At 33.7% G+C, this 14,733-nt stretch overlaps 1 protein-coding gene across 8 annotated transcripts in view; it reads left to right on the top strand.

Moving 5' to 3' along the window:
* The window catches only part of LOC128183619 (inositol hexakisphosphate and diphosphoinositol-pentakisphosphate kinase 2-like), a 32,547-nt gene that overhangs the window by 14,862 nt on the left and 2,952 nt on the right, over window positions 1-14,733 (top strand). For 5 of the 8 annotated variants that reach the window (XM_052852721.1, XM_052852722.1, XM_052852718.1 and 2 more), the window contains 16 exons: window positions 72-190; window positions 728-840; window positions 2,804-2,870; window positions 3,463-3,604; window positions 3,898-4,124; window positions 4,910-5,046; window positions 5,439-5,553; window positions 6,053-6,160; window positions 6,553-6,687; window positions 6,809-7,372; window positions 7,791-7,892; window positions 8,372-8,468; window positions 9,292-9,333; window positions 10,855-10,941; window positions 12,094-12,198; window positions 12,711-12,785. In XM_052852721.1, the coding sequence (XP_052708681.1) occupies window positions 72-190; window positions 728-840; window positions 2,804-2,870; window positions 3,463-3,604; window positions 3,898-4,124; window positions 4,910-5,046; window positions 5,439-5,553; window positions 6,053-6,160; window positions 6,553-6,687; window positions 6,809-7,372; window positions 7,791-7,892; window positions 8,372-8,468; window positions 9,292-9,333; window positions 10,855-10,941; window positions 12,094-12,198; window positions 12,711-12,785 (2,235 nt within the window). The remainder of the gene's footprint in view (window positions 1-71; window positions 191-727; window positions 841-2,803; window positions 2,871-3,462; window positions 3,605-3,897; window positions 4,125-4,909; window positions 5,047-5,438; window positions 5,554-6,052; window positions 6,161-6,552; window positions 6,688-6,808; window positions 7,373-7,790; window positions 7,893-8,371; window positions 8,469-9,291; window positions 9,334-10,854; window positions 10,942-12,093; window positions 12,199-12,710; window positions 12,786-14,733) is intronic. The other 3 variants (XM_052852726.1, XM_052852723.1, XM_052852720.1) reach the window with 2 other exon arrangements.

Below are 14,733 nucleotides of genomic sequence, written 5' to 3'. Positions count from 1 at the left end.
ATGATATCAAACAAATCAAAATTCACATGATGAAACTACTTTGATGACTGAAGATATTTTTTTTCTTACAGGACAGTTTGAATCTCCAGGGCTAGGGTTTTTACGCCTACACAGTACTTTCCGACATGATCTGAAAATCTATGCCTCCGATGAGGGCAGGGTTCAAATGACAGCTGCTGCATTTACAAAGGTTTGTTCAATGATGATGTCAATATTGGCTGATCCCCAACATATTAAGCCCGGGATCATTAATACTTTTAACAATTGCAAATTTGTGTAAAGATAGCTGAATACGGTGAATAGAATAAGTACAGTTCTACCATGTCACTGTGTCTCATAATTTTCAATTCTATAGACAACATTCCTCTCTTTAAATACATGAACTTGAAATTTATTATGTTTCAAAACTCAGGGCTGCGTTTTACAAAAGAACTTACGACAGAGTCATAAATATTTTCAGTCTCATGGAACGGTCTTTGATGAACAAAATTTATATCAAACCATTTATTTACACCTATTTTGATTTCCATAATTATATTTTACAATTATAACAATAAAATATTGATTAGTTTGTGATTAATAAACATTCATTAATTTGGTCGTAAGTGGTAAGTTCTTTTGTAAAACGCAGCCCTGGAATCTGAAATCAGAATTGTTTTGATATTTTAACCAATTTTATTCTATTTATTAAGTACACGAATATTCACAAGCATATGAAATTATTTAGGGGCTGTTAGCCTTGGAGGGGGAGCTGCCTCCGATCCTGGTACAGATGGTGAAGAGCGCCAACACGAACGGTCTGCTGGACAAACAGGGGGAGACCTCCAAGTACCAACAAGTGTAAACACGTTTATCTGTCTTATCTCGCTCTCCGTGTGTGAATCACCTGTAACAGCTCTGGTCTAGCCACTAATATTTAACAATTTGAAGTTTTCATCTCAAAACACATCTGGAGTAGTACATGTACTTTAAAATAGCTCATCTCTTTCTCTTTTGAACTCAATTTACTCTTTGGCTGATTTACTGGTACATGTAGTATATGTGCTCTGAAATAAGGTATTTAAATCCATAATTCTTAATCCAGCTGACAATTCTCAGTATTTTATTTTAGGTAGTACTATACAATGATGACTAGATGTAACTATTGAATGATCAACATTGGTGTAGTCTTGGCTATTGCTTTCAGATTGCAAGATCGGTAAATATCTAACAAAAGCAACGCCTGATGCATCATTTTTTTTATTCCACTGTTTTCTTATTCAGATATATGTATTTTGGCCATAAAGGAGTTTTTCAGGACAATGTTTCATATAGCTATGCTTTAAAATAATCTTGTATGACAAAGTCTTGTCCATTGCGAATTCTCTTTGATAGATGATTTTTCAGCAGCAGTTTGATTATAACACTAGGCTAAGCCTTGTTATTGAGCCACACATTTTCTTCTCTCAGCTTTGAAATGAGACACTATCCTTATTCCTTTGAAATGTGTGTTATGCATGTAACTTTAAAATGAAAATTATTGAAGACAAAGTATACATAAATTCAATTCTGACCAACTGAATAAAAAGGTTAGTTTGAATTTTACTGTCATATTGGAAATAGGTGAGTTTACCATTTGCTCATGTTCTCATGGTATGTTGTACATGTACTTGCTTATTATTTGAATATAACGTAGAAATTAAAAAACAAAACAAAACGAGACTTTTGCTTTACTCGCAGTATTTGATTAATATTAGAACACTGGGGAAAATTCACTTGGATCAGTGCCATTTTGAAATGTATTTAGCGATGTTGCATGTGCCTATCTCTTAAACTGATAAATTCAAGCAAAGAAACTAGCACTCTCATGTCTTTGTCTCTGATTATCTCCTTTTGACCTCTATTCATATATCTACCTCAGATATAGTATACTTTTTGCACAGTTTGTAATAAATGCCATTGTTTAGAGTAGCATCAGATGAATATGAAATGTTCAGTGAGGTGTATTCTAAATACTCCATATGTTTTCCACATATGGGGATTGAGTGATGCATTATATTTTATTTCTTGGAATAGAGAGAGTACAGTTTTATTAGGGAACATACATTTTTTATGTGTAGATTTAGAGTCTATTAGAAAAAGAGGGCATTTTGCTATTTGCCCTAAGCTTATAATATTACAATGAATATCTTACAACATGTATTTCTTTTATAGGTATATAAAAACATCATAATTCTTATAGTATTTTTAATCCTTTTAATATTACATGTACATGTACTAGTACATGGAATATACCAGTATATGTGATCCATGCTTTTTTTTTAACAGTCATTTTATCCTATAAATGTATTGAATATTACCTGATGTATAAAATTTACCTTAATTAAGGTTTATACTATAGTATGTGAATAATCCAGAGTTTTTCCTTTAAATAATATGATTTATAAGTGACATTTATAGCCTCATGTTCCAATAGTTAGTAGATGTATTTATCTAGAAAGTATTTAAAGTATGTACAATTTATACCTGCACATTTGGCAATACAAACACATAAAGACATTGCAGCATGATTAAATACAGGTACTGAAGTACCATTAGATGATTTAGTCGGCACTTTTATGACTTTGATTTGTAGTTTGAATACTTTTGAAAACTTTTGACTATACTGATAAATATTTTCAGTACCAAAAAGATTAAAAGTTCAAAACAGCCAAAAAAAAAGGAAGAAATTGGTTGATATCTGACACTAATATTGATGATGATTGTTGAGTTTTATAAAGTAGTTATAAGGAAAAACTTAATGAACCAAAATTCTTCTTTACAGGGTGAAAGAGAGGCTGACTCACATGTTGAATGAAGACAAGGAGTTTGATGAAGACGATTACTTCAAGGTACCACAAATGTATTATATTTGGCTGTGTGTTCTAATGAGCATTTAGATAGAATGTTCCCTCTGCCTCAAAAACATTGCCAAATGTCGAACATAACTCTAGATAAATAGTCGCATTCCAAGTAGTACAGTGAACAATTCACTTTATTCTCACTGCTGCAACCCAAGCACAATCTCAGTGATTGTCATTGGTGGAATGTAATAGGGCATGGGGGTCGCTTGAACACATGGGTTTCCTTCTGGTACTCTGGCTTCCTCCCACATCAAAGACTGCCTTGCGCTGACATCAGTGCAAATGAGAGATATTGATATAAGTTGTAGAAATATTTTATAAATTGTTGTAAAATAAGAAAAGTTCAGTTTTAAGAGAAAATGCAATACATCAAATCCATGCCTTTCTGTCGAAAACTGTTTTCCATCAAATATAATACATCCTAAGTATAATGTAGAGTATTGTTTTGATGTAATTTAAGGATTGATGAATAAACATTGCCCTGTTAATTTCAAAATCATTAGTTTTTAAATATAGTAAAAGTCATAGCACTCATATTGACATTTTGAAAAGTGTTTACTGAAATTTCTTTTTATTTCAGTTGGCACCTACCTATAGTGAATCTCTCATTAAGGCACTGGACTTCATCAAGAATCCAAGAAAACTCTGTGAACATGTGTATAGCATGGTAAAAGAGCTCACTGCCAAAATTAGAACACTTAAATTGGAGCACAGAACAAGAGGTGAGTGAAATTTAGTTATGTTACTACTCTCATTTAAATTCTTGGGGGTCAATTTTCGTGGAATGTGAGTTTTTAGGTTTATCGTAAGGATGATATTTCTTGGATGCTTTGGTTTTGCATTAGAAAATCGACCCTTTCAAAATTTGTTTTTGTTGAGGATGTAAATGGGGGAGGGTTACCCATGAATAACATTGAAATTGAGCCATACAAATTCTAATGAATCCACATTATTCTCTTAAAGGAGGCAAAATGTAAACTGTTACAAAATTGTGATGAAAATTTTGACATTTCAGATCTGAAGCTGTATCATGGAGAGTCATGGGAACTATTAATTCGCCGCTGGGCCAAGTTGGAGAAGGACTTCAAGATGAAGGATGGCCGATTTGACGTCAGTAAGATCCCCGATATATACGACTGCATCAAGTACGACCTACAGCACAACCAGAAGACCATTCAGTATGAGGGGGCCAAGGAGCTGTTTGAATGTTCCAAAGCTTTGGCAGACATCGTTATACCTCAGGTATAGTACAGGTCATATAGGGCTACCTGTAAACCAACTTTTATTCCCAAGCAAGAAAATTCTGCGAGGTTCGCGAGAGCTTCCTTGTCGGAAAATTTATTGCTGCAAACCAGCCTTTTTCGTATGGTTGTAATAAGAACACAAAATTTACTTGCATGATATTATTTTCATTGTTTGAGAAGTGCTCATAGTGTACATTATATTAGATAAAAAACAAGTTAACTTCTTTGGTTGTTTTTGTAAAGTACACAAATAAATAAATATAGTTTTAAGAGGATCCTTTTTTCTCATTACATGTAAACCATTTTCCTAATTTTAAAAGAGAAATTAATAATTATAAATAAATTTATATTCAGAAAATTGAACTGCTTTCAGATGAGTCTAGTATGTGATTACTCATAAGGCTGCATGCCTTTTCAGCGGTATTGAATCTTTTTAACTTTTATTCAAAGTTGATTGATTTGTAGGAGAATGTGATCACTGTATGGAGATTGAATTGATTTGTAGGAGAATGGGATCACTGTATGGAGATTGAATTGATTTGTAGGAGGTTGGGATCACTACATGGATATTAAATTGATTTGTAGGAGGTTGGGATCACTACATGGATATTAAATTGATTTGTAGGAGGATGGGATCACTACATGGATATTAAATTGATTTGTAGGAGTATGGGATCACTACATGGAGATTTAATTGATTTGTAGGAGTATGGGATCACTGTATGGATATTAAATTGATTTGTAGGAGTATGGGATCACATAAGATTTTTAATTGATTTGTAGGAGTATGGGATCACTGTCGATGAGAAGCTCCACATCTCCCAGAGTGTGTGCACGCCTCTGATGAGGAAGATCCGCAGTGACATGGTGCAGTGTGTCAGCCCCGATGAGGAGGACGAGTCAACTAGACTCAACTCTCTGTGAGTCCATCTCAGTACTCACATCAATCATAATTTGCCATTCTAGCCAAAATAGCATTTTACCTAGTAGATTTTTTTTAGGCAAGCCTCAGCATATATAATTGCCTTTAAGTTTTAATTATTCTTAATCCATCTTGTAGAAGTTAAAACAGGGTAAATGCCTAATGTACGTTTTATTGTCATTTTATGAGGTCATTTATGTGAACAATGAACAATTGTAGCCTTTATTTAAATATGTTTTGTGGGGATTTTTTTAGAAAGTTGATGAGTTTTTGCAATATTTTATGTCTTTTCTAACTGGAAAAATTCAGAGAGTGCTACAGTACAACAATAATTGATATTAAATACTTCCTGTTTCCATAAATTTATGTAAGTTACACATTTTATTTCAGATACTCCTTAGGGGTTGCTTCCCCTGAGAGATTTGTGAGGACTCGCCTCTATTTTACCAGCGAGAGTCACATTCACTCCCTTTTAAACATGCTGAGATACGGAGGCCTTCGTGATGTAAGTTTGTGTGTCAGAGTGTTAAGCTGTCTAGAACCTCCTTTTGACTGAGTTATACTCTGTTGATAATAGGTTGCATTGTTGGCAATGTCATGCAGTTTTGAAACAATTTAGGAAATTCATCCCAGCAATCTTTTATAAATTTAAAGGTTTTTTGTTCAATAGCCAAAACAAATAGCACTTAACAAATGTGTAAATTTACTAAATGTTGTAGAGAAATAAACAAGACTGAATTCATTGAATAATATAGAATTAATCAAATGAAGACATGTATACCCAAATTCGCATGAATTGTGATGACACCATATTGTTTTACTCATTAATTACAGAGAGATTATTCTGATGCAAGAATATTTCAAACCTAGGCCTAAATTTCATAATTCATATCTTAAGTTCTGATTGTTGGTACATGTACCAGTACTTTATACACTTTTTTGACTGCGCTGATTTATTTTATTTAGCAAACTACTCACTGAGTATCGTTATTTGTGTTGTACAGGAGAATGCCGAGGAGCAGTGGAGGAAGGCTCTGGATTTCATCAACAACACTCCAGAACTGAACTACATGACACAGATCATCATCATGATGTTTGAGGACCCTAGCAAGGTACTAAGGATACAGAACTACAGGGATTTGAATTGCTAGAATGTGTTTTACCATGTTTTTGATTATATATATGAAAATACACTCACCCCAAAAAACAAACTTGGAGGGGTATGATTGAATCAGTGTTTTTGTCCATCTGTATTGTATTGTCTGTCCATCCATCAGTAAGTTAGGGTCTGGCATGGGAATCTACATGATTGTCAGAGAACATGTAATTTGTAATCTACATGATTGTCAGAGAACATGTAATTTGTAATCTACATGATTGTCAGAGAACATGTAATTTGTAATCTACATGATTGTCAGAGAACATGTAATTTGTAATTTCCCCAAAATTCAATCAAAGTTAAGGGTGTGATGTTTTTGCATTTATGATTGTTTGCATATTTCAGGATAGCACATCAGATGAACGCTTTCACATTGAGCTTCATTTTAGTCCGGGTGCGTACAGCTACGGGGAGAAGGGTTTCCACTACCCTCTTATACAGTCCAAGTCAATGGCCTACAGAAATCCCAACGGCTCTTTGGTAATGTTGTTGTATCAACACTTCAAATGTGAAGACAATGATAAGAAATCATGATTTTGTCGAGAGTTATCAATAAGAAATGATTTCTTTAAATGAAACAATGTTATATTAAATTTTTTAGATGAAGCGAGAGACAGCAAAAGAAAAAGAGGAGAAGAAGTGTCACAAATACGGAGAGTACCAGTGGTCCAAGTCGCCCCGAGACTTCCATGACCGCCCAGTGTCGGCTCCAATAATCATACAGGAACAGGAAGAGTTTGAGGAGGCAGACATATTTGAGCATGCTCACAACAATGTACACAATATGGACGATATCAATCTCATCAGTCAAGCAGAACAGGGAGATCACAAGAGCGCATCTCCAGAACCAGTCAAGGAGTCAAAGTTCAAGAGTGAACCAGTCAAGGAGTCAAAGTTCAAGAGTGAACCAGTCAAAGAGTCCAGCGTGACAGCTGAACCAGCCAGTAATTCCAAATTCAAGACTGAACCAGTTAGTGAATCAAGACTGAAATCTGAGAATGAAATCAAACTGAAGGCTGAGTCAGTTGATGAAAGAAAGTCTAAAACAGAGCCAGTCAATGGGTCAAAGTTCAAAACAGAACCAGTGAATGAGTCAAAGTTCAAAACAGAGCCTGTCCGTGAATCAGAATTAAAAAATGATGTAGTGAAGGATTCGAAAGTTAAGGTAGGGGAAATGCATGACATTTGTTTTGCTTCCAGGTATCTTTTTTTTGTTTCATGGAATTCCATGATTGAAACAAATTAGATTTAAGCTGTTATTGTTCAAGAATTGAAAATTGATATTTGCATAAAATGAAAACTATGTTAATTTTGACCTGTATAAGATTAATGTGAATTTCACTCTCTTCCTTTTTGTTTATTCTGTGGTTGATAATGAAGTCTGTGTATGAAATTGGTTCGGTACAGTAAATCACGCTTTTAACTAAGTGCCGGGGACTGGCCATTTTGCTTTGTTATAAGTGTAATTCGTTTTATCTGTCAGGTTTACAACATGAAATAAAATCACAGGGAATGCAAATCACTTGCTGTTAGTGTCAATTCATTATAAAAGTGTTCATTATAACCGTGTTTTACTGTAACAGGCTGTGAAAGTGTCAGAACCTGCCAGTAAAAATGCGGACCCTGCGATTCCAGAGTGGGACTGGGGCAGTGACCCAGAACACGATGAGGAAAAGAAACACAAGGTACTTATTCCGTTACCACTACCTTATACTTCATCTCAATATCTCAATTTACTTATATCTCAATCATCACTGAGGCACCACTGTGAAACAAGATGTTCTTCCAAACATACCTACATGTATTATGTTTTCATTTGTCAATCACCTTCAGTTATGATATTACTTGAATTCCTTAATACTATACACAGGGAAATATTTGTCACCCTTTTATTTTTGCCCCTTTCGCCCTTAGTGTCAGCGGGCAAATTTAAGATGAATTTCAATGCCTCAACTTATTTCTTTTTAAACATAATGTGTCTGGTCGAATGTAAGACAGCGGCCGGGGCAAAACTGTTTGCAAGTGTAGAAAGGCAAAAATAGCCCTGTGTACAGTACATTATTCAGACTGACATAAATAGGTATAGTTATAACATACAGGTATAATTAAAATTTTTGTCAATAGAAAATTAGAACAATTTGAATTACCTGATGATGAATTACAGGAAGAGAAGCCCTCCAACCTGCCAATAGCATCAGTGTCTGAACCTATAGAAATCCTGTCTCCATCTTCAAACAGTCATCAGGACATGGAGTCTTTAGGTAAGACTGTAATTCAGTTCTGTGTATTATGTGCTCACATCTTTAAATAGTACATGTATAGTCATTCCTGTCTGTTTACTCCTGTACTTTCTTTTAAGTGGAATTTTTTTAAAATGTTTTTCATAGTATATGCTATATTTTTTTTTATGACCAGCTTCTTCTAAATGACATGCTAAGGTTTATAGCTCTAGGTAAATGGATGTTGCTGTGAATTTTTTTTCTTATATAATTAGTGAAATGACTTCAGTTATTATATAAATAGTGCCTGTTTGGGAGGGTAACAAACAGGCACTATTTATTTTGTTATACTGAATGTCTTTTTTAAAATTTTTAAGAAAATTTTATCCTCCCAAACAGGCACTATTTATTTTGTTATACTGAATGTCTTTTTTAAAATTTTTAAGAAAATTTTACTGCTTTTATATAGGAATAACGTGAATTCTACAGCGAACCGTACACGCATAATTTTCGCGCATGTAACATTTTTTAATGTTACCCGTTGCCAAGTGCGTTGCTAACGCTGAGGGTAATAGTAAATATTATTAACTGCGTCTTAACCAATCAGATTTCAGTATTTAACATGAAAGTATAACAATATCAGTTATTATCATTTTTAAATCATATATCATTCATATTTCTTTTTATGGGATGAAAGGGGGGGTGGGGGAGAGGGGTGGATGGCAAGAATTATAGGAGAAAATGATGTTATGGCATTTTGTATGCCTATTGTTTGCACATGGCGAGGTATGTCACAGAACATTAATTAAAATCTCCGTGTCATTGTGGGAATGTGTTTGATATTCTGTCAATATTGTCACACAAGCTGTCGGGAGAACCAAATCTCGTGTTCGATTTGTTAGTCCAGGTAAGATTTGCACCTGTCTGTAGTTACGTAAAAATATCTGTAAAAATGTGCACCCAGGTCAATGGTTGTGTAGAATGTTACGTGTAATACATTTGTTCAGTAATATTTAAAAATTTTTTTTAAAAAACCCTATCTTATCCTGTGATGTTCTGTATGCTGAGAAACCTGACCACAGGTCTGCTCTTGAGAAATATCTGATGGTTGAAACTAATTCCTGTAAACTTGTTTGTTATTCTGTATGTGTACACATTTAAGGGTAATGCTTAACTTTTTTCATACATGCATTAAAATATCTAGAGTTTTTTTTAAAAAAAGAATGACTTTTCTGAAACAAAGAAGTGATGGAAAATATACTACAGTTTTGTACTTGAATGTAACATGTGTCATCACACTTCACAATTTGATTTTGATGAACTATTGAAATAAAATACCTTGACACAGTCACATTTTTAGATATCTTATGCACATATATATTTTTTATGACATTTTGCTTGGTTTATGGATTAAAGCATCTTCCATTGCTTCTCCCTATTCTGGGGGCTTTTATTAAAATGAGTACTGTGGAATCGTTAAATTTCAAGGGGGCCAATTGTTGTAGATTTTCATCTATTTCAGTTAGATAGTATCATACTGTAATGTAATACACATGTATGTAAATTTGTCGGCGAGACAGGCCTAAGAAATCAACTTGAATGAAAATTGAACCCCGACAAATTCTGACGAACCCACAGTAATTAAAGTAATTCCATGTAAGATAACACTACATTACAATTATAGATTTAATTGCAGATATACATGTAGCTTATTTTACAGATTTCCATATTCATTTTATTGACACATCATACAAGAAATATAGATATGTATCCTTATCTCTTTCCTGATGGTGAAATGAATCGTAATAGGAATACTATTTTAATTTCAGCTTCCATAATCTTGATAATACCCTGCCACTCTCCTTTTACCATTATATCAATTAACAGTCAAAACTTTTATGGCATGATAACTTCAAAATAATATTGAAAGATCCATTTATGTATAGTAAAACTTTCCATCATGTGAAGTGCATGCTTCCTGTAAATATCAGGCAAATGTATTTCTCACAAACTCAGAGGTTGCATGATCCATTCCTATACTAATGTCAAGAAATAAAAAATATAATGATTTCATATCAGTCAAAATAAAAGTACATTAGGTATATGTATTTAGACAATTATATTAAATATCGATTATTTAAATCTAGACAAATTGTTGATCTTCAATCATATGAAATAACCTTCATGTAATTTCAATGATTATGAGTATAATTAAATTCCAGATAAATGAAATAACCTAAGCAATGTATTTCACCATCTGATTCCGATTGTGTTTGAATAAAATTCCATTTTCAACTTAAAAAAAAAAAATTTAACATGCTATGATCATAAATGTATTTTGTCCTCATATATTGTTGATCAGATGTACAGAGCTGTTTTTGTTGAAGAGTTTGATGTCCATGTTTTCACTGCCCATTGTCTGTTGTAGCGGAGCCGGTGCGGTCCCAGAGCCTAGAGGAGAAGAGAAGTAGGAGCCTGGAGGATAAACCTGCGGAACCCAAGGTGGACAGGCATGGTAGGGCTCTCTTCCCATGTCCATCAGTCATTGACTCATTGTGCATACTGTTGAATCAGGGTCCTTCACACCTTGTGACTTCTCCTTCATGTGTGCATCCAGATAATTTTTCCAGGGGGGGGGGGTCTGACAGTTTTTTAACCGGGTTTTCCAATGGAAAAATCCGGTTATTAAAATGGTGAAAATGGCGGGCGGGCGGGGGGGGGGGGGGGGGGGGGCGGCTGCCAAAAGGGTACCCTCATTGTACGGATAACTCCTCCTACAGTTTTCAAGATAGGAAGTTTTTCTTTTGCAGATCAATTGTACATATATCAGAGGTGTGCATATTGCTAAGATTTTGATTTCCGATAATTAATCGAAAAAATACCAGCTTTTGAACTTAGTCATTTTTTGGCAAAATATTGCATATAGGGTACCCTCATTGTACGGATAACTCCTCCTACAGTTCTCAAGATAGGAAGTTGTTCTTTTGCAGTTCAATTGTTCATATATCAGAGGTGTGCATATTGCTAGGATTTTGATTTCCGATAATTTATCGAAAAAGTACGAGCTTTTGAACGTAGTCATTTTTTGGCAAAATATTGCAAATAGGGTACCCTCATTGTACGGATAACTCCTCCTACAGTTCTCAAGATAGGAAGTTGTTCTTTTGCAGATCAATTGTACATATATCAGAGGTGTGCATATTGCTAGGATTTTGATTTTCGATAATTTATGAAAAAAATACTAGCTTTTGAACTCAGTCATTTTTTGGCAAAATGTTGCATATACATGTAGGGTACTCCATTTCACTGGATACGGGTTGACATGGATTATGGATACAGTTTTCATAAAAGAAAACCTGGTTTGCTGTCACATTGACAGCTTTTCACTTGTTTAAGTTTTCCGGGGGGCATATTTTTGGAATTTTATGTTGTAATTTAAAAAAATTTGAATAGACCCCTCTGCTAGACCCCCCCCCCCCCCCCCCCCCCCCCCGACCCCAACCCCTAGATCCGTGCATGTACTTTTAATGAAACTTGAAATAACATATATTAAATGATATGTACATATTTTTCAGAAAGTAAATTCCAGTTATTTTATTATAATTACTAGTTCATACCATTTTCTTATGACAGGCACTCAATTCACAGTGAATGTTCTCCATTTCAGATCTGTATGATAGACACTATCTGACTGTTCATCTACCTTTGGCCAGCGACAAGAGAAGGAACTCTTGTTCTAGTCTGTTTTACCTGAATCCTGAGACCCTCAAAGGTATGGACACTTGTTCATGTATTGGTAGTCTCGTACTGTAGAATTGCAGCAGGTCCCGGATAATTTTTACTCCAGTGTGGAATGATTGGGCTCCTAATCCATTCTGGAAATTCCTTGTGTGTTTTACAACTTAAGCTTCTGATCATTGGCTGGTCCTACATGAAACCTTACAATATTTAGTTGTTTGCATTGCAATTAATTCAACATTTGGCCTTTGTTTGATTTTCTTGTATATTAGATTTATAGAGCTCTATGAATTTTTTGGTATAATTTTTTCAATGAATGTGAGCTTTATTGGTATACTTTAGTGAATGCATGTGTGGTAGTTATTAATTAAAAAACAAAATTCATCAAGATCTTTAAATAAAATCTAATAAATCAAGAATTAGGGGAACATATTTATGGATTTATTTAAAAGGCAGTGAATTTGAATATCATTTTATGCAGTCCAGCGCACAATATGATACAGTGAATTGATTTCATTTTTTCTTGTAAATGAAATTTCCTTCTAGAGAACTACATCATACAGAGAGAAGTGAACATGTGCAGGTCTAGATCAGCATCCAGTTGGGGGTCTAATACAGCTGGTAGGGGTCATGGTCATTGTAGTACACACTGTCCACTTTGTGGGCCTCAGCGGTTGAATGACGTCTTAACACTGCAAGAGCTAGCATGTTGTCTATACAGATAATAAAGGTCAAGCATGTCCCTCGCCCCTCATGTTCTTTTCAAGAAAAATGACTGTAGATGTCAAATGTATGGCTTGAATCTTTGAAATGCATGTAGGTCTAATTTAGAGCTTCATTAATCATTAATACATAATCTGTTTTTTTTATACAGTGCCATTGTATAATTATATATTTAACAATACTTTTCTTGTTTTGCCAAAAAAGTGGCCCCAAAAGAGCATTGCAAATTATCTTTTATATGTTTGCAAAATTTATTAGTATAATTATATATATATTTATGTACAGTTTTGTAAGTTTATAATAACATTTTCAAATAGGATGGGATCAAAAGCTTCATTTGAAATATATTTGTTTATTTCTAATGTAAGGAGCTATAACAATTGCCAGCTTTAATTGTTTTCTAACTGATAATAAATCTAAAATGAAATAACTTGAAAACAAAGAGTTTTGATTTTTTTTAATTTGCTATGTGGCTTACCATTATAAAAGTACAGATGACTGTTTATTCATAAACCTTATCTAAGTTATGTTTACTTAATTAACTTCCATCATATGATGGTAAAGAAAGTTATCACCATCGGTTTACTTTTTTTAAGAAAAAATTGTCAGAACTTTTGATCCCCTTCCTTTAATAGATAATGGAATACCACATCTCCTTGGTTGATCCCTTGGTTGTATTTTTTGTGCATCGTGGTGCTAACCCTTCTTCAGTGTCTATAAGAAGTGACTGTCAATTTATTTCGTTTCTCCTGCCTTCTCTGTTGTAAAATACTACTTGAAATGTTCTGGGGCTTCAAAACAACATTGATTGGGTGCTTTCCTAATGCAACATCAAACAATGGTAGATTCTTAAGCTTGGAACATTGCGTTATTTAACTTATTTTTTACATTATGTTCAGCTTACCAGATTAATTTCATACCTTTTTGAATTTTTAACAGTGAACCTTAAACTCAAGCATATTTTAGTTTCATAAGCTTGTTGAATAGAAAACTTCAGATTTATTGATATTTTTTATTTTGAATTATATATTTTTATTCCATTTTGATTTTTGTTGAGTAATTGCACCTCTACTGCTAAAGGTAACACTTTACATTGTTTTGTTCAATGCATGTCTTTATGTTTTGACAGGATCAAATGGTATGTATCAAAGTGTGTTCATTGCAGTTTCATTCAGTTAGCACTAATTGTTCCAATCAGTTTACACTGGATAGCTAGAAGGCTTCTTTTGAGATACAGCAGACAATTTTCCAGTTTTTAAATCGTATTTATAATATAATTTCTATCAAATAATTCTTTAAATTTATAGTTTCATTTTTTTTTTCCACAATTTTTTACTTTGGTGTCTTTGGAACTCTTCTCCTGTGAAAAAAATACCAATACTATTACAATGAAAATAAAAAGGAATTTCAAAAACTGAATTTTGCACTTGTAATTGCAAACTAGAACATAAAGCAAGCTCATACTGATTTCCAAAGAGAGAAATCTCTGAAAACTTAATTCTTTAACTGTCTTTGATACTTGTATCTTTTAGAAAATATACCACTACTCTTTCAAAGAGAAAACTCCCTTAAGACTTTGGTCTGTAGATAGCTACTGTTTGCTTGTTTCAGTGCCCTGTCCTTTGTCAGAAGAGGAACCTTCTCAAGGTTTATCTCTTTGCTGGCTGCTGTGGTGTATTGTTTCCTATCCCTTCCCTTTTTTGCATTAATTAACTTTATGCAAACCATTTCAGTTGTTTCACACCATAACTAATACTGTTACTGCTACTATGTACCCCTTATGAAGATTAAAAAAGAAAAGAAAACGTGTGTTTTATTTTGAAAACACATTGTTTCAAGTTTCATG

Source organism: Crassostrea angulata, chromosome 5 (genome assembly GCF_025612915.1).
Source record: "Crassostrea angulata isolate pt1a10 chromosome 5, ASM2561291v2, whole genome shotgun sequence".
NCBI lineage: Eukaryota > Metazoa > Mollusca > Bivalvia > Ostreida > Ostreidae > Magallana > Magallana angulata.
This window is presented reverse-complemented; position numbering and strand designations above follow the sequence as displayed.